This window comes from Phycodurus eques, chromosome 15, assembly GCF_024500275.1.
Source record: "Phycodurus eques isolate BA_2022a chromosome 15, UOR_Pequ_1.1, whole genome shotgun sequence".
NCBI classification, from domain to species: domain Eukaryota; kingdom Metazoa; phylum Chordata; class Actinopteri; order Syngnathiformes; family Syngnathidae; genus Phycodurus; species Phycodurus eques.
The window spans coordinates 19,446,286-19,471,312 of NC_084539.1; the positions used below are offsets into that span (position 1 = coordinate 19,446,286).

Consider the following 25,027-nt stretch of genomic DNA (forward strand, 5'->3'; position numbering starts at 1 on the left):
TCTTAATAAACAATAAAAGAAACCAACTTTTTTTTTTTTTTTTTTTTTTTTTTTTTACACAAATAAAAGAACTGGACCCAGACCTCATTCGTCAACTAATATAATGAGGAACGAAACTAGGATTACACAAACTAATGTATAATAACTAATGCCATCTTTTTTCCCCCTTCTTCTTATCTTCTTTGGCTTTGAGGGGGGAGGGAGCAGCAGAACAGAAACAAGATGTGCAGAAATAACCGAATTGCTTTGAATAAAATCTAATTTGATAAGCGTTATGAAACAAACTGAGCGTAAAAAAGGGAATCAAATTTTATATAATAAGCATTATGATACAAATAAGAGGATGCTCTTTCCAGGCCCCGGGTTGGAGAGGGTGCTGTGGTGTGAGCATGGAGTCCTTGAGAGGAGTATGTGAAGTGTAAAAACTCACACGTTTTTTTTTAAATAAAGATGTCCCACGAGAGGAATGTGTGTACTCCTTTTTAATGGGATGGTGTGTTTGTTCAAGATCAAAAGACATAAACATCCTGTCCAACATGACTTCGCCCAATGTTAATCTAATCGCATGGCATCTAAAGTGTTGCCTGTATGCGTGTGTGTGTGTGTGTGTCTGCCTGAGTATGTGCGTTATTTAAATTTTTTACAACATGAAAAAAACCGAGACCAAGCTAAATCATTTTATATACTTTTCCATCAACTGTACAATTGAAATTTAAAAAACTAAAATATGTTCGATATGGGAAATAAAAATAAACAACTGAGATAACGTGGTTGGACAAGTGTGCACAGACTCTGCACAGGGTGGTGGCAGCATCATGCTTTGGGGCTGATTTTCTTGAGATGGAACTAGAGCCTTAGATAATGTGAAAGGCAATATGAACAGTTCCAAATAACAGTCAGTGTTGTAACAAAACCTTTTCAGGCTTCTGCTAGAAGGAAAATACTGTCAGGAAAAGCCTACTAGAACATCCAAAATGTATTTGGGATGATGGAAATGCACTTCAATTGGTGGCAGCTGCCTGCTGACTCCCATTTAACTTGAGTTTGAATGTGATTGGTTAATTAGGAAGAGGGTGTGCACAATCATGCAACCACTCAATTGTTTCTTTTTATTTCCCCTGTGGAAAATATATATTTTTTCCAATTGAATTGTTCAGATTATAGGCCACATTAACGGTGGAAAATGTTTTGGATTTATCTTGGTCTAATTTTTTCATATCCCAAAAGTGGGTGTGTAGACTTTTTGTATCCACACATCTATATGCGTTTTAATTACGTGTGTGTTCGCAGGAAATGTGGACAAATGCAATTAAAGCGCAGAATGCGAGGGTCATTTGCAAACGCAAATAAACGCGGCGTCCGAGGGTGGTGTGAAGGAAGGAAAATGGAGCAATTAGCAGCCACTTTCAGTGCGGTGTCGCAGTCGTGAGAGAAGATGAAACCTCATGATTTCCACTTTGATAGCTCGTGATCGCGAGCGCAACACTACAAAGGGGACAAAGTGAGCTTTTGATGAACAGTTCTTTAGTACAGGGGTCATGTTGTGTCCCTGTTCGGCGTGGAAGGTATCACTTTTCCCGCAGGCTTTCGACATTGCCATGTGTGTGACTGTGTGTGTGCGTTTGCTTTCAAGCAGCAACACAGCCTCCTGCAATCACATGAAGAAGTAGACAACAGAGATAATTGCTTTCAGCACAACAGAGTGGGAGAATTGAGTATTGGGTGTTAAACTTCACACCGCGTTCCCACCTTTCCGCTGTTCCATTTCAGACAGCCACCGTCCCCCCGCTGACAACACTGTACCTCCAAAGTCGGGAAATCCACAGGTCGACTTCGATCCCCCACCCCTTCCCTTTCAGTACCTTTCACACAGAGCAGCGTTGGGCCAACAACGCCAACACTCAAATGAGTGGCAAAAACATTGTCACGTGCATGCCGGGCCCCTAGTTAGCAACATCATGTCGTAAAGAAAGTCATTTTGACTAGCCTCCATCGGCCAAGAAAACCATTTTTCTTTGTGTTCACATTTTCATGACGTAGTTACCCAGTGAGGCGGGGAAGGGAATGGCGGAAAGCCGTCCATACCAGAGACACCAGCGGGGTGGCTAACGCTAAGTTAGGAGATGAAGCCGTGCAGTGAAAAAATGTCGAGGAAAGCTTGTGTGTACGTGCGCATATGTGTGTGTCTTGGGAGCACATCCTGTGTTCTCCTTCAGGAGGTCGAGCTCCGACGACGTGCTGGAAAACAGGAAGTGCGCTGCGGAGTTATTGGCGAGCTCATCCTGAGCTCTGTCATCGGCCACTCCACGGAGAAAAGATGCAATTATTCACCAGCAGCAACTGCACATGTACTGTATACCACTGACCTCGGGTTAACCACCCATGTGTGCGTGTGTGTGTGAGCGTGTGTGTGTGTATATGACGTGTATGGGTATGAGTGTGTTTTATGTGTGAAAATCTGTCGAGGAAATTTTGCGTATATGTGTGTGTGTTGATGTGTGTATGGTTTATGCTTGAGTGAGTGAGTGAGTGAGTGCGTATGTTATGTGTGAGCGTGTAAGAGGGTGGATTTGTGTGTGGGAGTTAGATAAGTGTATGTGCAAATGTGTTATCTTTTTGTGTGCTTCTGTTATGCGTGAGTATGTAAATGTGTGTTTATGTACGTGTCTGTGTGTTACTTGGTCGCAGCTGTCTGTGTGTATTTGTTGAATGTGTGTGTGTGTGTGCGTGCATACGGTGATACGCGGCATGACCTGCTGACCAGCGGCGGAAAAGGCCAACAAAAATAAAAGGAAGAGAAACCTTCCTGTGTGACGTCCGCCGAGTATTGTTTTTGCTGGCTCTGTTTAGGCAGGTCCGAGGTGAAAGGAAGCAAAAAAAAAAAATATTTTTAATTTGAACAAACTTCATGTTCGCAGGTGTTAAAAAATAATGCCGCAGTGTTGATACAAGGTAACTGGTTTTGTCGCTTATGTCATCCAGCAATGCTGGCACGAGCTAACAAAGCAAGGGATGGCAGCGTTGAAATATTTGTCTTATCTTGACTAAAGTACAACAGAGGGCCAACACTTTTTTTTTCTGACCTTGGAAAAGGGAGTGAAAAAGAAAATAATAATAAAAAAAAAACAGCACCATGTGCACACCGACCACTAGTTGGCAACATTCCATTGACATGTACGGCAACTTCGGTTCGTAAAAACGCAAAGAAAACCTTTTTTTTCCCCGACGTAAAGTCAGTCAAACTAGATGCTAACGTTGCTAGCAACCACAAACCACAAAACTGCTTGTTCACTTAGCTAGGTTAAAAACCGAATAGGAAACATATTAGCATATAGTTTTATGTTGACGTATGTTGTCGTCTGTCCATAAAAAAAACTTGAGTTAGCCAAAAAAGTGACTAAATGCTAATGTTTGCTAACATAAAACAATAATTGCTAGTTCACTTAACTTTACATGTTAACACGCTGGTTACTTTTGCCACTAAATTTAAGTAGTTTCCTTCCGAGTTAAGCATTTTTAGCCACCGTGGTTAGCTTGCTAGTTTAGTATCTTACAATCAGTGTTAATCATTAGCTTGCTACAAGTGGTTTGCTACTTAACTAGATTTTTGCTTGCTTTGGCACTGCTAACCAGGGTGGATCATTAGCTTGCTACTCAATTTGAGTAGTTTCTTCCAAGTTTAGCATCTTGTAGCCAACGTGGTTAGCGTCATCTTGTCTTTGCGTCACGGAACCCATCGAGGCGTTAGTAGGATTCACGGAGGATTTTGGGGGGTTTGGAAGCCAGCGAGGCTGCTGGCAGAAGCTTCTGGAAAGTCTTCTTGCGGACTCAGCAGCTCGTCGCATCCCGGCCGGCGGCTGGAACCGGCAGAGGTGGCAAAGGGGCCCGTCCGCGCCCGCTTAGCTTGTTGAGTCTGGTTGAACGTTAACACAGCGGATTAACACGCCGCACAGGAATGCGGCCTTTTGTCTGAGACCATCTGATGTCATCGGTTTGATGAGTCACATGACCTGGCATGGATGAAGGAGGAAGATGAGAATGAAGAGCAAGAAGAGGAGGAGGGGGAGGTGAGGATTAGGCACACACCCTAACGCCAATCCTTGTTTGAACCCTAATATGTGCTTGAAACCCTATTTTAAAACTTTTAACTCTAATTGAACCATTACCCCTTTTTTGGAATCTGTCAAACCCTAACGGTGGTTGACACCCTCATTTGAAACCCTAACTCATGTTTGAAACCCTAATTTGAAACTCAAACACTGGCTTGAAACCTTACTGTGAAACCCTAGCCCTTGTTTGAAACCCTACTTTGAAACCCTAACCTTTGTTTAAATCCCTAATTTGAAACCCTGGCTAATTTGTAACTCTAATTTGTAACCCTACCTGGAAACCTTGTTTGAAATTCTAATTTAAAACTCTTACACTGGTTTAGACTATAATTTGAACCTCAACTTTTGTTTGAAACCCTAACCCAGGCCTTGAAACCCAAATGTGAAACTCGTATCCTTGCTTGATTTCTTAACGTTAAACCCTAAACTTGGCCCTCTGATTCTGATTTGAAACGCTTTCTCTGGTTTGAGATGTTAACATGAAACCGAAACTTTTGTTTGAAACCCTATTCCTTGTTTAAAACCCTACATTGAAACCCTAACCCTTGTTTAAAACCCCAATTTGAAACCCTAGCCCTTGTTTGAAATCTAATTTGAAAACCTATCCCAGGCTTTAAACCCCAATTCCAAACTCTTAACCTGTCTTGAGGACCTTAACATTTCACCCAAACGTTTGTTTGAAATCCTAATCGTTGTTTGAAACTCAAATTTGAATCCCAAATTAAAAACCCTAGCCCTTGCTTGAAGCCCTTACCTTTGTTTTAAACCCTAACCTAGGATTGAAACCCTACTTTAAACGGCTAAATCGAAACTCCAACTCTCCTTTGAAACATAATTTAAAAGCCCACTTGGGCCGAAACATTATGCTGATGCTGATAATTGCGAGCGGGAGCAGACGACTAAAAGTACTTGGATGGCGGCAGGAGAAACCCAGCCACTTTGGTCTTAGAAGAATTCAGACGACTGCTGATATTTTCTGTCTGATTCCAGACGGCAGAAGACTGACGAGCATGCCAGCCGCTTGCTAATCCAAAGCATACCACAACCACAGAAAACACACACACACACACAAATTGAGGAATGTTTTGGTGCGTGTTGATCAATTGACACACAAGTGAAACATTCCATCCTAATGCTATCAAATGAAACCCTAATTTGAAAGCCCAACCTGAAAACCCTAATTTATACAGGCTTGGGAGCCAATTTTAAAAACCTAACCCTGACTTGAAACCCTACTTTGAAACACTAACAAAGCCTTGAAACTCTGACACTTGTTTGAATCACTAACTTGAAACCGTAACCCTAATTTGAAACCCTAACCCAGGCTTGAAACTGTAATTCGAAATACCACATCTTAAAACCCAAACCTCTGTTAAAAACCCTTACCCAGGTTTGAAACCCTAACCCTGGGTTGAAAGCATAATCTGAAATCTTGATTTGACACGCCCAACCCAAACTAAAGCTCTAATATGAAACCCTAACATTTGTTTAAATACCTATCCATGGCTTGAAACCAGAACTTGAAACCCTGACCTAATTTGTACCCATAATCGTCTTGAAATCCTAATTTTTGACACCCTAACTTGAAACGCTGACCTCAATTTTAAACCATAATGCTTGTTTAGAAATGCTGACCCTTGTTTGAAATCCTAATACAGAACCCTAAACTTTGACTGAAACCCTCATCCTGACTTGAGGTCCTAATATGAAACCCTAACCCCAATTTGAAACTACATTTTGTTTGAATGTCTAAACCTAACTTTGAAACCCTCAACCCTTGCGGAAACCCAAATTTGAAACCCTACCCCTTGTTTCAAACCCGATGGATTAAACTCAATTAGCACCCTAGCTCCACGCGTTAGCCTGGGAACGGGAGCGTCGCCCTGGCAACAAGAGTCGGGGCCAGTTGTCCCAAAGAAAAACAAGTTTGCCACTTTCTTTTTTTGTGAAGCTTCTAGTTCTCATGAGCTGCACATGACTTGCATTTAGCGCCTCCCCCCCCTCCCAACACACACGCACGCACGCACACGCACAAACACACACGACTTCCTGTTTGTCCCAGCCGGAATGCTGAAGGGGGGCAGCTATCCAAGTGGGACGGAGGCTCATTTATTGGAGGGGGGCTCTAGGGACATCCGGCACGGTCATGCTTTGTTCAATGAAGCTAATAAAGCTGATTAATATTTACCCAGCATGCCCTACTACTTATAGGACAGAGGTTTTTGTACGCGCGTGTGTGTGGGAACATGTCATGGAAACTATGTGTGGGCATGCGCACACGACACGAACCTCTCACGAAAAGCCCGAAACTATGTGTGGGCATGCGCACACGACACGAACCTCTCACGAAAAGCCCGCATCGCCCTCTGTTGGCGTCGCATTGACAATGCACTCTCTCATTGGTCCCTTCATTAGGGACACCATCCACTGAGATCCAATGCAAAAGTTCAATCAACAAATACAGTAACCAATGTTTACTTTTCATTTACATTGGTTAGCTCGTTATTTCCTAGTCTATGACCAACGTGGCTATCTTTTTGTTAGCTTAGCATCTGCTAACCAGGGCACGTGTAGTTTCTTCCTTGTTTAGCATGTTTAAGCCAACATGGTTAGCATCAGCTAGCTTCTAAACTTGCTACTTGCTATTTTAATTGGCTTGCTGCCAAACTGGAGTAGGCTTACAGTAGCTTTGCCGCCACATTTAGCAGCTAATAGCTTACATAGTTCACATCTGATAGCTACTAACTGGACTCTTGCTTTCTGTCGTCTCATAGCTAGCTTGATATTAAACTAGCTTCATGTTAGCATCTTGTAACCAATGTTAATCTATTTTGCTTCTAAACTAAAATTTTAAACAGTACAGATTAACAGTCAGAATCTGCCAACTTTACTATAGTAGTTTCTTCAAAATTTTAGCATCTTTTAGCCAAATTGGTTAGCATCAGGTAGCTACTCAACTCGCTTATTGTTAGATCAGCTAACTTTAGCTTGCTCTCAAACCTGAGTAGTATATTCCTAGTTTAGTACCTCATGCTGTGTGTAACTACTAAACTCGCCTCTTGCTAGTGTCATTGAGCTTGTGTGGACTATTTGGCAAATACCAAAATTGATACACTCACCTTCGATGTTTTGTGCTCAAAACCCGCTATGTCCACACCAGATTGTATTCAGATTACAAATCCCTTTTGACACAGTATTACGGACGGTGAGAAGGCAGACCGACACACATTTGGACACAAAGCCACTTTATTCTGTTGGGAGCAAGTGGAGCAGGTTGTGGTCCAAGGTAAAATACCTTTCAGCGGGAAAGAAATCTTCCTCATGCTACCTTTTTTTTTTTTTATTTGTTTTTTTAGCACGTTTAGCATCAAGTCTCCACTGTTTTGCGTTTGTTATTACCTCCACTTTTCGCACAATTAAAGACACGACGCAAAAGCAAAAAATGACAACATGACGTCAAACTAAATGTTTTGCACGGCCACGGGAAGAGGAACAGGAAGTCATCTCTCCAAGATGGACGCTTGTTGTCCGTCCCTCCCGACAACACAAACCTCACCTTGACGTTTACCGTCTGAAAGGAGCTTCCGTATTATTCCAGGAAGTCCCTGCTAGTGTTCGCTCCTCAGCGTTCATGCAGTTGTCTGGGATTTCAATCTGCAGTCCTTGCCGAGTTTAGGGAACCACGCACGTCATTGCCTGCACTCCCGGGGGGCGACTGCACCCGGCCGATCTCCTCTAGGGCACTGGCCAGGGAGTCCAGGTCGGCCGAGTCCTGCTGCTGCGCCTCCCACAGGCTCAGGATCACTGATGCCGGACTTTCGTGGCGGGCGAAGTAGGCCAAGTTCCTGGGGGGGGGAGAGAGAAAACAACTGTCATCACCTAAAAGGTTCCCCACACCCCTGAGGTTGAGGGAAGACCCCAGGATACAGAAACCAAGGGACCACCGGGGCTGGCCGCAGCACAAAGAGTGACACCCTGAGCTCGGGAAATGGAATCTGCGATTAGCACACCCCGTGAGGATCCTGCCCCAATCCCAGCAGTCCTCCACCATACCAGTCCCAGTGCCGCCCTTCAAAGACCTGGTTCGAGAATCCAGGACGGCCGTGTCCTGCTTCCAGGGGAGCGTAAGTGCACCACAAAGGTCACTCTAAACTGGCCCTTAGTGTGAACACCCGCACGCGACCCAAAGGAAGCGCTATCGAAAATGGTCGGATGTATGTGACTAAAAAAACAGATCCAAATCCAGATATGTTACTGATGGTAAAGTGGTACACTTGCCTGAGTGTGAATGGTCGTCTGTGTCTATATGTACCCTGAGACTTACTGCCGACCAGTCCAAGGTGTAGTCTGCCTTTCGCCCAGTCAGATAGGATAAACTCCAGCTCACCTGTGACCCTGAACATGATCAGCGGTATGCATATATACTGTATCGTGATAGTGCTGTTTATGTCAGGTCCACTAGGAGGCAGTGTTTAACCACAGTTGGATATGGGAATTTATTTATTTATTTTCCGCCTCCGAGTGTTCGTCCTCATCCCTCCCAGTGACCGTCTGTAAATATTTGCAGGAATAATTGCATAAATCAGCTTAAGAAGCCCGAGAGACCCCAGACTGTTCTTCTGTCTCGCTCCGCTTCTGTCACTCCTTTTCCCAGATTTCCTTATTCCGAGGTCATCGGGAAACATTAAGCGTTTGTGCTGCTAAAAGAGCAAGCGGGTCGAGGTTCCGAATATTCTGAGACCTTCCCGATCAGAATCTGCGATGCCAACCGGAACGCCGTCCCGCCTGCTCTCCTGCACGCCTCCACATCTATAATGAAATCAGCAGTGTGGGTGCGACTGGAGACTTTGGCGGCTGATGGCAGATTAGTCCCAACCATGCCGCCTGCAATCCACATTCTAAATAAGCATTTTGAAATTGAGCTTTTCCCGCCCCTTGTGGGACCGTTCAGGATTTAAACGGGAAATTTCTCACCTGTCCACGTCCAGCTTCTGGGCTAAGAGGCGCCAGTCCTTGCCCTTGGCGTTGCTGCCGTCAAAGGTGGCGCTGATCCTCTGGCGGATGGAGAGCGGGATCTTGAAGGCCCGCGATCCTGCCTGGGAGGTGACGCAACAGTCGGACTCAGAGGAGAACGGGACCGCTAGCTTTAGGTTCTCCAGAGGGGAGGGGGAAAAAAAACCAATGCAATTATAAGCATTCCGCTATAGGCGCAACACCACATGAGCAGCGCGGAACACGGAATAGCTGACTTCCTGTGTATGCTATGCTAACGAGCATAATTCGGATTGATGACATGATTGTTTGATGTTGAACTTGCTCAAATTTTGTTTTCTTTATGGCTGGTATCTTCAGACAAAAGTTAAATACATGTATATCCTTTATTCATACAAATACAATATGATACATGTTAACACGAATAAAGCGTAAACACCATCTGTCACTTTTGGTGGCGCTGTGGTGACAAATTGTGTTTTAAAAAAAATATTGCAGACGTTTAAAGTTCCAATGGGTGCTTCGAAACTGTCCTCTTTCACCTTAGTGAGGAAGATAGTGCTTTTACTCGGTTTGCCAAATGTGGAAGTAGCTTGCGAACATACCGGATTAAAGAGGCCAAATCACATTGAGTCGACTCTACAGTTACTTGGAACATCATGTTAATGAAATGTTAACCCAATGATCACAAACATACAATTGTTTACATGGAACATCATGGGCTAAAAGTTGCAGCTAAATGCTAACCCAGTGAGAAACATACAATTCTTTACTTAGAACGTCACCGGCTAAAACTTCGCACCTAAATGCTAACCCAGGGATAAACATACGATTCCTTACTTAGAACATCACAGGCTAAAATGTGAAGCTAAACGCTAAGCCAGTGATCACAAACATGAAATGTTTTACTTGGAACATCGTGGGATAGAATTTGAAGCTAAATACTAACCCGGTGATCACAAACATACAATTGGTTAGGCTACTTGAAACCTCATGGGTTAAAAAGCTATGCTAATTCCTAACCCAGTGATCACAAACACAATTGGTAACCTGGAACATCACGGGTTAAAAAGCTAGGCTAAATACTAAGCCCGTGCTCAAAAATAAACCGCTGGAATCCAAGCTCCTAAACCATCACCTTTTAAATTTGAATACCACGGGCTAAAATTCCAAACTCAACCCTAATCCATATTCACAAATTTACCATTGTTTTACTGTCTCACCTCGGGCTGCACTGTCGTGTAGACCTGCAGGATTTGCTCGTCACCTTGAACCTGACGAACACTGATCTTACACGAGAGATGCGATGAGGACGAAGAGGAGGAGGAGGTGCTGATACGCTCCAGGGAGAAGGCACACTGCAGGGGGCGCTGTTTGCCCCACCACACCTGACAGAAGGAGAACTCCTGCAGAGGAAGAGGGTCGAGGGGAAAGGAGGAAGTGGTGGAGGAGGAGAAGAGGATGTCAGAGAAAACAAAAAGATAGGAGGAGGAGAAGGAGAAGAAGGAGGAAAAAGAGGAGAAGGGGAAGGAAGCAGTGGAGGACAGGAAGAGGATGTCAGAGAAGAAAGCGAAGGAAATGAAGACAGTGGGAGAAGGAGAAGAATGAGGAGAAGGAGAGATGAGAGGCAGGATAAAGAAGATGAAATATGAGAAAGAGGGAGTCAAGAAGAAAGGAGGAAGAGAAGGAACAGAAGTAGAAGCAGGAGGACGAAGAGGAGGAGAAGAGGATGTCAGAAAAGAAAGGGTAGAAGGAGAAGATGATAGAGGGAGAAGGACAAAAGGGAGGAGAATGAAAAGAGGATGAGAAGGAGAAGAAGTGGAGATAAAAGAGGGACGATAAGAAGAAATGAGACAAGTATTGGGAGAAGAACGAAGAAGAGAAAGGGAAGAGTGAGGAGGGGGGAAGAGGAGGAGAAGGATGAGGGAGAAGGAGGAGAGGAGGAAGGAGGAGGACAAACAAGGGGGAGAGAAGGAGGAAAATGAAAAGTGGATTTTACCAAGGGAGGACGAGAATAGTAAGACATTCAAACAGCCTCCACCTTGCACAATAGAAACAAACAGAACGACTAGAAATAATCCACAAAGTAAATCAAATAGTCAACAGCGCGACGAGTTCACCTGGCAGGTGGTGAAAGGCTTGATGTTCCACAACATCTGCAGGACATCCTGGATGTTGACCTGCAGGCTGAGCGCGTTCCCGCGGAATGACAACACTTTGGGTTCCTCCAGCAGGCGCCCGCCTTGGGCGCGCTCGAACGCCGTCACCTCCTGAGGGCGCCGCAGGAACAGGAAGTGTGAACGTCACAATAGACAGGAAGGCAACAATTCCAAATAATCCACAGAGTGAAAAAAAAATGTGAAAAATAAAAAAGGGGCAAATGCGTACGTACAATGAATGCGTCATGTGATTAATTTGAATGCTCCTCTGACCAGTTAATGATGAGAGCCACATTGCACAATAGAAATAAACACAGCAATTAGAGCTAATCTAAAAAGTAAAAAATAAATCGTGAAATGTATGTGGGATATAATTTATCCTGTCGCTAGTTAGTCACTTCAACCGCTATGTTGCACATTAGAAATGAAAAGATTCACCCGAATAAATAAAAACAAAAAAAAATTGTTACAAAAAATGTGAAAAATATGTTTTTTAAATAAAAAATGGTAGCGCACATCAATACACTCAATGTATGCGCCTTAGAATTCATGCACTTCCTTCTCTTGCCAGTTATTTCCAATAACTGTCATCGTTTCCAATGGAAATCAACACAACTTGAAATAATACAGCGTTAAACAAAAAGAAATCCGTAGAATGCTTGGTCTCACACCTACTTGCCTGATGATTTATGCAAACGCGCCCCTCATCAGTTATTCTTGATAAGCAATCCACACAGTAAAAAACAAAACAAAAAAACAGCTATGTCACGCACTGGCATGGGCAATCGCTCCTTGCGATGGTGCCTTGTACAGTAAAAATAAAAGTCTAGAACCAATCCGCGAGGTCATAAAGGTTACTTGGAAAGCGTGCGGCGTGTCATCCACGCAGTAGACCCTGAGGATGAAGCCCATCGGGTCGGCGGTGTCTGGGCTTCCAAAGGCGGCCAGTCGCAGGCGCTTGGCGGCGTGCGGTCGTAGCGGCTCGCCCACAAGGGCGTAGCGACCGGGCCGCTCCAGCAGCACGTGGCAGCGCTGCGGCTCCAGCAGGCAGTAGGAGGAAGTGCACTCCTCCTGCACGCACATTACTTCCTGCCAGAGAAAGCGAGACGAGCCACGTCGCGGGTGAGCCCACATGCGTTTTGCACCACGTGTCAAACTGTCGCCGGTCTGACTCTTAGGACTGTAACATCAATTACCTCGTACGGGCCGCGAGAAATGAAAACGGAATTGGATGAACATCACTGATATAGGGAAAAAGATGAGCCGCGCATAAATTAAAAGGTTTCCGGTTGTATTGCTACATCTCGAAAGCAGTGGAGGCATAATTGTCCTTCATTGCTTGTTATTTATGACAACGCCACCTCGCAGGTGGAAATACAGAGGTGCCTTGTATGTCAAAACACTTGTCCAAGTGTTTCACAAAGTAAAAAAAAGCTTTATGAGTCATTTCTAGCATGTAGCTAATGAGTAATGGACATATTTTAGTCACCGAGGCGTCTTAAAGTCGACGAATAAAGGGTGAAACAGGGGAGTTGACTTTCCGACGGAGCTTTAATGGTCGCGTTCAGAACGCTAATTCAGAGAAATTTACGGTTACATCAGACGTCTTTCTCGTTATCTCACAGCAGTCAGAGTTCTTCAATTAAATATAGATATATTTCTGGGCACCGGAATCAATTGATTTTGAGTACCTGACAATACCGAGTCCAGATCCGATACCTCGGCAATGCATTAAGAGGAAAAAAAGACAGCTCATCCAAATTGTCTTAATTTTCGTGATATAAATACAAATATCCCAACATAATACCTTTTTATATGTGCATAAGTCTAGCGGAGCAGTGGTTCAAACCAAGACAACACATCAAATCTTCTTTATAACACAGCAGTGGTGACGGCCTGTCTAAATAGCCTGTCTTAAATAAACAAACTCAACTCTAATTTTTTCTAATATATATATCACATATTCCGCTGAACAAAATAAAGATCTGAAATGGTCAAATCAACGAGTCAATTGTAGAGAGCGCAACATTGTAGAAGGAAAACTATGATGTTGAACTCCACTTCCATCTTTTTTTGATTCATTTATGAACAAATTGATGCTGTAAAAAAGAGCTCGATAAGTTGCAGCTTGAATAAATGACAACGTTGAAATAGAAGGGCGACGAGACGGAGGACGTCAGCATAGACGGTTTTGAGATGGAGGGTGTCGAAAGGGAGGGTTTTGGAGGACTGACCTCCCACTTGCGGTCCTGCGTCTGCCTCTTCAGTCGTGTGATCCAGTGGTCGGCGGCCGCCTCGGCGCAGTGCGGCATGGACAGGACCACGGGGCAGGACAGCTCCAGCCCCGGCGGACCGTACGTGACGGCGGGACTCAGGAAGATCTCTGATCCTTCGCCCAGGGTTGAGCTAAAAGCGTAAAATCGCAACATTAGTTTAACATTTGACTCTTGCCTTTTACTTTCATTTTGCGACACAATTTGACTCGCTAGAGAGCAGACGTCCGCCAAGAATAAACTGTTCACGGCAAATTTTCATTTTTGGCTTTGTTATTAAGTTAGCAAACTAGTTCTTACAGACAAACTAACTGACCACCTACCAACCAATCAACTAAATACCTACCTACCTAACTAGCTCACGACTGACCATCCAACCAAGCCTAACAAATTAACTAAGTGACTAACTACCCGACTAACTAATGAACTGACTGGCTACTAGCTAACTGATCTACCAAAGTGACCCAGTCTTCACTTTTCACATCCAGCAATTATTATTTTTTTTGTCTGTGTTTTGTGAAGCTTCTTACGTGTTTTTCTGAGACAGTGACTATAAACAATGTTGACCAATGAAGGTGTTGGAATATCATCAGTGGTTCCCTGCCATTTGGAAGAAATCATTTCCAGTCGGTAGGAGTGTGTCACATGACAACGGGTGCCTGCGACTCGTGACTAAACTATAGGGGGCTCTCGAACACATGAAAGTGAGCGAGGAAGTCTCATTCCAGCGGGAGGAAAAGAAAGGAAATCCCATTTCTCCGTCCTGCCGGACCTTCCCCACCTATGGGCTGATAGCGATTGAGTGACAGCTCAGTGCTGCGACTCCGGCAGCTTCCTTAAGCGGCAAACTGGATGTGCCTTATCGCACCGCTGCACAGCGCAGCGTGGTGCAGGAGAAGCACAGATGAGCGGAAAGCCGAGGCTCAGCGGCGGCTGAAGCCAAAGGCGCTTACAGTCATCTCTGGGTCAACTATAACCTTCAAACCACCCGGAGATGACACTTGGTCTGCATGTATGACCTATAACTAACTGATCGACCAACCAACCACTGAATAACTCACGAATCCACCCACCACAAACTATGGAAAACGACCATTTGACAAACTAATCACATACAAACAAACACACGACTCAACAAACGAACCGACTGACTAACCAACTAACTAAGCAAACAACCAACTAAATAACAGACCTACCAACAGACTGACTGACTGATTAATGGACAAATCAACTTGCTAACTGATAACTTAAGAACTAACCATCCGACCAACTACTCACTCACAACTCAGTGGCTACCTAACCAACTAAACAACCAACCAACTGATTTAAACCACTAACATGCCACACGTGTGCTGTGCGGCGGCGTCAACAACGTCGCTCACCTGCTGTCCTCCTGGTTGACGATCACGGTGGTCTCCCATGTGGTGTCCTGAGCGATCCCCCCGACGGGCACCAGCAGACTTACGCCTGCACACGTCAACATTATTAGCACAACCGAGCTACTGTAGAGCATCATGAAGGAAGCTAACAATGCATGTATACTTTATATGAGAACTCCTGGTCAAAGCCAGTAGCTACTGTGATAGTGTAATTCAGTGTAGTGTGCATGCCAGGCCACTAGTTGCCAGTATCACTTTGCCATAAATAGTATATCAAAGTCGTGAAGTGGAATGCTGTATTTTCCCCCTCGATTTGCTTTCATTTTTCCAAATTCTACAAAAATATAATTTTTACGTTCCTAATGACTTCTTTTCACAGTGTACCGTATATTCCTGCCGTTAATGGTGTTTATGTGCTTTTTGGAGTTGGAGGAGCCTGACTGACACGTTTGCAAGAAGGCCAAAGCTGTCGGCCTTCAGCTGTGGCGTGAATGAGAAATGAACGTTCTGATGACATTTTCGCATTCTTGCTGCGGGCCAATAACGGCGAGGTCAAACATTGCCCAAATGCGTCGGCCCGCCCGCCCGCCTCGCTCGCTAAGCTTCCGTGTGTGGAAGAAGGAGCGAAGGAGAAAGGAGGTAGGAAGGAGGGAGGCAAAAAGGAAAGATGAAGGAACGAGTCAAGAAGAAAAGAATGACAAAAAGGACGAAAGAAGGGAGAAGGAGGAGGAAATGAGGAAAGAAGTACGAAAAGAAGGAAAGAAGAAAGAAATAAGGACAAAAGAATGACAGAAGAATAAAAGGAGGCAAGGAGGAGGAAAAGAAAGTAAAATAAGTATGAGATAGGGACAAAAAGGAGGAAATAAGAAGAAAAGGAGCAAAGCAGGAAGAGCAACGAAGGAGTGCAAGAAGTGTGCACCTGTGTTCGGCACCACCAGGCGTCCCCCGGCGTGGCCCAACACGGCCGTGGCTTTGTGTCGCGACCTGACAGGCCCAAATAGGTTCCTCTCTCCTCGGCTCAGCGTGGCGCCCACGACGACGGCCCGGTAATCTGGGGACAGGCCCCTCGGGAACGTCTGAGGGTGGAAGTCGGGATCCTCTGTGATCCCGACGGGCACGCGCACACACAAACACACACGCGATTGTTTTGTTTTGTCACTCTGCCTTTTGCTTCCAAACATTCTGATAAAAAAGTCTAATTGGAGCGCTGATTAGAGAGGGTCTCGCCTTTGATCTTGAGATCGGGCAGGGGGTCCAGCAGCTCCTTGTCCATGGCGTCGTGGAAACACATGGGACTGGTGTACGTTCGAGACACGCTCAGGTCGGGCTGCAGCGACGAGTGGATCAGCAGAGAGTTGCCTGCGGAAAGCAATGATTCTGTATCCTTCAGGTCAATGTACTAGTACGCTTTATATATATATATATATATATATATATATATATATATATAAAATATGTATATACGTATGCATGTGGTGTCGGTGTCACCTTGCCGCGACGTCTTGAAGTTGAAGGACTGGAAACCTCCGGCGAGGGCGGACGAATCGATGACGTCCACGCCGTAGTCGCTGCGGCTGCGTCGGTACACGGTGACGCCAACGATCAGCAGCGCCACCGTCGCAGCGCCGGCCGCCAGGCCCGAGTACAGCGCCACGTCGCTGCCGCCGCCACCGCCGACGCTGCCGACTCCGTTCTCTAGCACACCTCAAAATGACGACAGCAAGTTTCACTAACAAGTACCTTCCACCAGTAACAAACATAACTATTATGAGAAACGGGTCGCTAGTTTGAGTAAGGGAATGACAAGGTCTTTGAGGAGGAGCTTCCTTGTTTGGGTGCTAATGAAGAATCCAGCAAGCACCTACAAACCTACTTTGTGTGTATTGAGTTATTATTGTGTGAATGTGCAATGACAAAACTCTATCTTGTCCCAAGCAGAAACGAGGACCAAGGACCGAGCACCGTGCACTCGTGACGGGCTGCTGGCTTGTTATGCGAAGATAACAAGATCCAAAGCGGGACATTGGGAGAAATCCTCTCAGCAGGACGGAGCGCAAAATGGGGAAAAAAAATAAAGAAAGCTCATTAAAAATGTTTCCACTGGCAGGTTAATTGAGGGCTCGGAAGTTTGGGACAAACTAACAAAGCCGAGGAGAAGTCACAACAAAGACTCTCAAGCCACATTTACACCTAAACTCACTGCAACTTTTTTGTTCTTGGGGCTTTTACTTCCTGGAACTACAAGCAAATTAACCCAGTTCCTACACAAGGATCCTCCAAAAGTTACTAGTTCTGGCCAAAACCCCACCCCAAAGGTTCCTGGACCCACAAAATGCCAGTTTAAGCTACATTTCCACCTCGTTCCAGGGATCTTTAATAGTTGGATTTCTGAGAACGAATTTCTCACGGTCTTCTTTTGTCCCCAATAAATTAATTCCAGGAACTACAAGTACCAAGAACTAAAAGTATAAGGTTCCTGGACATCTTAAAAAGTATTACCCCCCTAAAGGGTCTTCCTTAGGCCCTGAAAAATTAGTATCAGGAACTACAAGTATAAAGAAATAAAGCATAAAAATATATAGACTCACCTTGTGGCTTGGCATCACGCAGCAATTTTCCATCTGAAAACCCAGAAACATCAACCGTTTGCATCTTGATCTCTGTGTAATGGTCCTATACAAAGCTGCTGACGATTGCCTCTGCTTTCTGTTCACATTTTCACATTCACTTTTGAGTAGATATAATTTATTCATGTATAGTTGTCACGCTGGTTTGTTTGCTTCATACAACTTTGTTGACCATTGCCGCTTCTGTTCACATTCACTGTTGTACATATGGTGAGCACTTATTCATATGTAGCTGTTGTATTACTGCTATCTTTTTCATTCTCAAATACCTACTATAGATAGAGTGTTTATTTGGATGTATAGTTTTTGCTACATACAGTACAACACTGCTGACTATTCTTATACACTTCTTTATACATACAGTAGTAACTCTCACTTTGCGTGCAGAGGTCTCCGGTGCAGTTGTCGGTAGCCAGCGCCACACCGTCACACAGCCGCCCGCCGTGCTTGGGCTGGGGCGCCGTGCACTCGCGGCTCCGCCTCCTCTCACAGTCGCCACCGCATGCCGACCACTCGGTCCACGCGCCCCAGCCGCCATCCACTGGGCGGCAACAGGCGCGGTTATGCTAAACCAACGCCGCATCGGTGTCGACGTCACGTCATGGTCTGCTTACCCGGGCACGGCGCCATGCAGGCGCTCTTCTGCACCGACGCGCCGTCGCAGAAGGAGCCGCCGTTGAGCGGCGCCGGGTTGGTGCACGTGCGGGAGCGCTTGTGGACGCCGCGGCCGCAGCGTACGTTGCACGCCGACCAGTCGCTCCATGACGACCAGCCGCCATTTACTACAAGACAAGGAACACATTTGATTACATTAGAAGCTCATACATTAAATATGAAGTAAATATGGTCCATTATCATAACATGCATGCATTACAGGTGTATAGACATTAAATATGATGCAAATATGCTACATTAGAGGTATAGAGACATTAAATAACGTGTAGGTTAGCTGCTTCTAAAACCTATACAGGGTAGTCAATCCAGACCAAACTAAACGATACGGAATGATTAATGAAATAATTGTTTACTTCTACTCTAGTGTGTAGATGTTCAGTGAATGTACATACAGAAAGAGGTATAAAAAAAAATTGATATTAGCACTAAATCCCATCTCTGTGTCCCCAGAGTTCATCGGGAAGACAACGATGGTGATCAACAGCGGCGACTGTCACGTTTCTCCGTGATTTGCGGCCACCAAAGCGACACGGCAGCTCATTGGCTTTCATCAGACGGGACGAACGAGGCGTCAGGCCGTCATGAACATTATGGAAATGTGTGATTGATGGGCCTTTGCAAATTAATTCCTGTGGTGGCTCCGCGGACTGTCTCCGTCGACTAAATCACACAGAAAAGCAATAAAACACAAATTACCTAGAAACAAATCTTAAAAAAAAAAAAAAGTGTAGTTGAGTGAGGGCTTCATTAACTCACCGTACACGGCGACAGCAGCCGTGGCGCTGCGCCGCTTGGCCACGATGTTGCTAGCGACACAGGTGTAGTTTCCTGAATCGGAGAGGTGCGCCTGAGAGATGACCAGACGGTGATCGCCTTTGGTGTCGCCACTGCCGGCGCTCAAAAGCTCATCGTTTTTCAGCCATTCCACCTGAAAAATAAAGAGTTTCAGCTTTAATGTGGAGTTATCAAACTTCTCTGCCATGCTCCGCCCACATGCGAACCAAACCTCAAATCCTTGGGAATTTAGCATCTCCTATCTGTACAGTATATGTGTCTTAAATTTGGTCGCAATCAGACAAAAAGTTTGTAAACAAGATCTGGAATGTTTGAAATAATCCTAAAATGTATAATTCAAATATCAATGGCAGCCTTTCTGTGTCTTTTCAGGCATTGCTTCTTGAGACTTTTTTGTGCGTCTTCTCACGATAGACGTCTACCAAATTTCATGTGCCTCAGTGTAAGGTTTGGAGTTTGTTTAGTTGACTTATTCCAGTTTCGTGTTTTATAGCGAGTCATCTGATTTCGCCCCCATGCTGCTCCTACGCGCAATGACAAAAACGCAAATTTTGTGTCGCATAGTTGTGTAGTATACATGTATTATATCTGGCAGTGATTGGACAAAAATCTGTAGGAGTTTGTCTTTCAAGGACCCCTGGAAATGAGGCTAAAAAGGAAGCTTCTAACCAAAATGGCAGACTTCCTGTGTCTTTTCAGGGATGACTTTTTGAGACTGTTTTGTGGGTCTACCATGGATAGACGTGTATTCAATTTCCTGTTGCTATGTACAACTGGCTTCAGGGACTGACTCTTCAAGTTCCAGAGAGCACCACCTGGCCAATTTTTGGACGTTATACACACATCCTCAATCAAATGTAAATTTGCCCCACTTTTCGAGTTTAAGAAAGCCCTCAAATGGCGATTTCTTTGGCACTTTCTCAGTCCCGTGCTTGAGCCCTGATGAAGGACGCTTCGTTGACACTGGTCTCCGCGCTTGAGCGCTGCTGTAAATTGACTTCAACGTCAGGAGCTTTTCATCCGCGGGGAGCGCTCTCTGATTCACGCCGCTCTATTTGAGGATTAAAAACTCCGTCCCACTGGGAAAGCCGTGTGTTTGTACGCCGACGTGTGCCGGTATGTGTTTGAGCACGGCGTGCGTGTGTGTGTTTCTGTGTTTGGCATCCAGTCGCTGAGGGATTAGCACAGCAGCAAACAAACTCTGTGATTGGTTTGCTCTTTCCAAGCAACCCTGGTTGAAAGCCGGAAAATAACGGAACATCGGGAAATCAATACATCAGGAATCGCTGTTTTCATGTTTTTGCCTGCGCACTCTTTGACGAGTCTTCCATCATGCATTTAGTGCACCCGCCAGTGGGCCGCGTCACTCGCTCCGCTGAGTTCATCTGCTACGTTTGTCTCCGCTGATTTTTTTCCTGCCTGGCAGTGTAATCAAGCTCCGTGCCGCTGAACGTGCTCTACTCGATTATTATTCGACCTGCACAATTACGGCCACGGCGGGTTTCTACCTCCTGTTGAAAAGTCTTGGGTTGCTACAATACAAAGAAGAAAGGAGCACGAGCACATTATGCTGAGCGTTGCCACGGAGACGAAGGTCAACAGCTTTTGCTGCAGAGAGAATGTAACCACGGGAACAGAGCGGGAGTTTGTCTGACGATAAAAAGGCTCACTTTTTAAACGACAGGTAATATCGGCAACTAATATTGGCAATTATGCTCAGAGGACTCAAGCGCAACCAAGGGACAAAGCGTGTGTCTCATTACTTTTTTCATTCAATATTCATCACTGCAGAATTGTCTGACTTTTCCGGCAAGAACATTTACAGGTTAGATCAGCGAGTAGTGTGGCAATAAAAAAGCTGGCTTTCAACGGAATCTAATATCGGCAATCGTTCTCAGAGTACTCAAACATAATCGTAGGACAAAAAGTTCGTCTTTTTCAGGACGTACGTGCTGTTACCTTTCTCACTTCTAATAATTTTCAGTTTGGAAATGTCAGATTTTTTTCGCAAGAGCATCGACTCAAACTGCAATTGTGTCATCATATACGCTGCTCACAGCCACAATGTTAGCATGTGCTAATATTTATGAGCAAGTGCTCATGTGAAATGTATTGTTTGCCTGTGACAACATGTTAGCGAGTGTTCTACGTACTAATATGTCTTAGCATGAGCTAATGTGTGTCAGCATATACTAGAATGTCTTACGTCTTTATTTGCCTGTGCCAGCATGTGCTAATATTTAGTAATTTGCATGCACAAGAGTGTGTTAGCATGTGATAGCATGTGCTAATATGTGTTAACATGTGCTATTAATTATGACAATGTGCTACCATATATTAATGTGTCTCTGCCAGCATGTGATATGTGCTAGAGTGTTATCATGTGGAAGCCTGTGAGAATGTGTGATAATGTGTTAACTGTATTAATTTGCCTTTGCCAGCATGCGTTAAAATGTGTTAGTGAGTATTAATATATGCTAAAATGTGTTAGCAATGTGATAATTAATATCAGATTTTTCTAACGTGTTAGTATGTCCCGGCATTTGCATGTGGTAGCATGTGTTACATGTGCTAATATGTATTAGCATGTGATAATGTGTGCCAGTATGCTAGGTCTTAGTACATATTAATGTGCTTGTGCCAGAATGTGATAGCATGTTAGCATGTGCTAACATGTGTTAGCATGTGCTAGACTGTGCTAATGCATATTAATTTGAGGTGAGGATAAGCAGTTCAGGGAATAACTGGATCAATGGATGGATGTGTGTGAGCATAGCCTAATAGCAAGTAGTAGCGTAGCAGCGTGTTAGCGCTGCACTGATGCATTGTTGTCATCAGCGTGTTGGTTCATCGATGCGTGTGACAAAGAGAAGAGTGCTAGTAAATAATCTATAAAGTCAAGTAAATCCCAGAAGCAGCAGTAGCAGGAAAAGGCTTGTGTGCACATTTGGGAAGCTTCTCTTCTCTTTTTCATGGCGTGATGTTGGAAAGGTTACGCCCGCTCCCCCAACCTCCTTGACCACAGCTTTTAGCATTTGACGTCACACCGCCACTAGAGAGCTAGATGTAAGAATTGGCATCATGCTTAGGGTCCACAGACAAGGATTTTAATTGTATTTTCACTATACAGGGCAAGCTGTTAGCATAATCATCACAAGTTATTGATTACGTTTTTTTTTTGTTTTTTTTTACCATAAAGGTCTAGCTGATAGCATCAACATCAACTTTCTTGTCCAAAGACAATGTTGCTGATTACCTTTTTACTGCACCGGGCTATCTTGTTAGCATTCACATCAAGTTAGGGCAGTACAACCGACCGGGACAAGATCTGAGGTGGGCCACTGAGTTGATGCTATGGAGGATTCTGCATCGACCGCCAGGGCCTGGTCCCGAGGAAGAATCATTTTCAAGAACGCATCTACCTGCGACGCTTCATCGAATCTCGATAAATGGGCTTTCATTCGGTTTCAGCTAACATTGTACAGTACCATATTATGTGATAAATGTTGCCCACTCTGCATCCATTGCAGCCAGGCCATCCTTGATGAAGGGAAACCCCTCCATCTGTGGTCCCTTCTCAAGGTCTTCCTTTTCTCCCCAAATGGGGTTTTGAGTTTTTGCCCAGTTGGGGGATTTAGATCAGGGGATGTCGCCCATCTTTGTCAACTTGAAGCCTGGGAACCCCTTTGAGACTTTTGCGATTGAGGGCTATGCAAATAAAGTTGACGTCTACATCAGGTTTGGGGCCCAAAGACCATGTTGATGTGGACATTTCTACAGTAAAGGGCTAGCTGTTAGCATTAGCATCAAATTTATGGTCCAAAGACAATGTTGGTGTGCATTTTTTTTTGCACTGTGCTATTTGTTAGCATTAGCATCAAGTTTAGGGCCCAAAGACCATGTTGATGTCTTCATTTTTTACACTTCATATAACATTAGCATCACGTTTGGAGTCGAATGACAATGTTTTCAATTACTTTTTCGCCATACACAGCTATTTGTTATCATTCACTTTTGGGATGACAATATTTGTGATTACTTTTTTACCTACACGGCGAGCTGCTAGCATTTGTATCATGTTTTGGGTGCACTGACAACAACTTGGTTACTTTTTCACCGCCACTTTTAGCAATCGAGATCACGGCCCCATTAGCTGCCACTAACCTCTGTTAACCATGTTTTTTTCTGGTCCGGACATTTATTTTCCGACGAGCCGTGACTTAAAGACACAAACTAGCGCTTGAAATCCTGTTGTGTCGCCACTATTAAAAAAGAAAAGAAAAAAAGGCGTTTATCCGGCTGGAAGCCACCCGGAACGTTACGGCGGCGTTATGGCTGCTGTGTGACGTTAATAAAAAAAAGAGGCAACCATGTTATCTGCTGCCCTGCTGTGATAGCAGCAATAAGCTTAGCACGCATGATAGCAAAAAGAGCTTACGTCTGCTTTAGTCTCGCTGAGGACAGGACGTTCATTTTTCTATTAGCTTTTTTTTTTTTTTTTTTTTTATACACAAACCAGAGAAGTTTGAAGATACAAATATCATCTGTGTGATTGTCCCACACAATTCCCTTAAAATAGAAGACAAGAAGAACACGAAGTCAAAAAGTCAATGAGGCCAAACTAAGCAGAGAAACGTCTAACGCAAAGAAACAACATGTTAACGCACGCTAACCCATGCTGGCGTAGGCAAATGGATATAAAATAATATTCAATCTCATGCTAACGCACGCAAACACAGACACAGACAGACAGACACACACACACACACACACACACACACACACACACACACACACACACACACTCACACACACACATACAAAGTGTTTAAAGGTTCAAGCGTTTTTTTGATGACATGTTGATAGCATGTTGTGGTATGTCCAATCAAACACGCCGCTACGCTACACTAAGAAGGCTCCCTCTTCATACACGACTCATTGTGAACGAGTCGCCACTCCGAGGATGCCTTCCCCAGACGCTGCACATCTTTTATTCATTTTTATTGCCTTACAACAACATGACGACGACACAAAGAGTATGCACAGGGCCCGAGAGCAACACGTTGCTAACATGCCAGTAGACAGCATTAACCTCGTGTTTGGGCTAGGATACATTAATATGCATTTCTTATGGAACGGGGTTGTTAGCCTTAGCATCAAGTCAGGGCTCGGATCATAACATAAATGTGCATTTTCTAATAGAACGGGCTGGGGCTACCTATGAGCATTAAGTTTGGGACTAGAAGACAGAGGCTGCGTTCGGAAATGTACTCCGAGCGCACGCTGCTACACTCCATTTGGAAACTTGGAGAGTTGTTGGCATGCATTAGCATTAGCATCACATTGGATCACACGTTTTTGTTTACTCTTTCACCACACAGAGCTAGCTGTTAGCATTAGCATAGCATTTTAGGTGAGAAGATCTATTGTAGTTTTTTTTTGGTCCCTTTTCCCCCTACACCTGCTAGCATGTTATTGTTGTTAGCATGTAGTTATCAATTAAAGAGGAAAAAGCAGGCCTGACTTTTGCGTAAATTTAAGCTTCTGACTTTGACATCGATATAGCGCGCAGAAGGCGGCTCAGCGGGACGGCCGGCAAGAGCGCTGGTTGCTATTCTCACTGTTACCCTCATTGATATTCATATTTATATTCATGAGGGAAAATTAAAAAGGCCACGTGTCAAACACAAGAACACACACTTGCAGAGAGAACTGATACAAGACATGAATAAGTCACAGTGGGACGTCTGATTAGATTTTTTTAAATTTCTCTTTGCTCCCTTTTACACTCGTGTCATGTTAAAAGTTTTCTAAGACGAAAACAAGGTTAAATTTTATCTATTCATTTTTCAAATGTATTATTTTTTCATTCAGGCATTTTAAAAATCTGCAGTTTTTTAATTAATTTATTCAAGTTCTAACACTGCTAATTCATTCATTCATTCTCAGAAACCGCTTATCCTTACTCGGGTCGCGGTAAAACTGCATATTGATTCTTTTATTTTTTGGAAATGTATT

General features: G+C 44.3%; 1 protein-coding gene across 3 annotated transcripts in view; it reads right to left on the reverse strand.

Annotated features, from left to right (window-relative positions):
• Window positions 1-7,384: 7,384 nt before the first annotated feature.
• LOC133413596 (netrin receptor UNC5D-like) overlaps window positions 7,385-25,027 on the reverse strand; it is a 91,710-nt gene continuing 74,067 nt past the window's right edge. Inside the window, exons 5-18 of one of the 3 annotated variants that reach the window (XM_061698177.1) lie at window positions 18,971-19,142; window positions 18,154-18,321; window positions 17,916-18,080; window positions 17,501-17,533; window positions 16,401-16,616; window positions 16,140-16,271; window positions 15,832-16,011; window positions 14,916-15,000; window positions 13,495-13,666; window positions 12,119-12,349; window positions 11,222-11,371; window positions 10,325-10,507; window positions 9,084-9,205; window positions 7,385-7,954 (exon numbers count right to left, since the gene is read on the reverse strand). In XM_061698177.1, coding sequence (XP_061554161.1) covers window positions 7,759-7,954; window positions 9,084-9,205; window positions 10,325-10,507; window positions 11,222-11,371; window positions 12,119-12,349; window positions 13,495-13,666; window positions 14,916-15,000; window positions 15,832-16,011; window positions 16,140-16,271; window positions 16,401-16,616; window positions 17,501-17,533; window positions 17,916-18,080; window positions 18,154-18,321; window positions 18,971-19,142 — 2,205 coding nt within the window. In that variant the 3' untranslated portion in view covers window positions 7,385-7,758. Of the gene's footprint in view, window positions 7,955-9,083; window positions 9,263-10,324; window positions 10,508-11,221; window positions 11,372-12,118; window positions 12,350-13,494; window positions 13,667-14,915; window positions 15,001-15,831; window positions 16,012-16,139; window positions 16,272-16,400; window positions 16,617-17,500; window positions 17,534-17,915; window positions 18,081-18,153; window positions 18,322-18,970; window positions 19,143-25,027 lie in introns of all 3 variants that reach the window. The other 2 variants (XM_061698176.1, XM_061698175.1) reach the window with 2 other exon arrangements.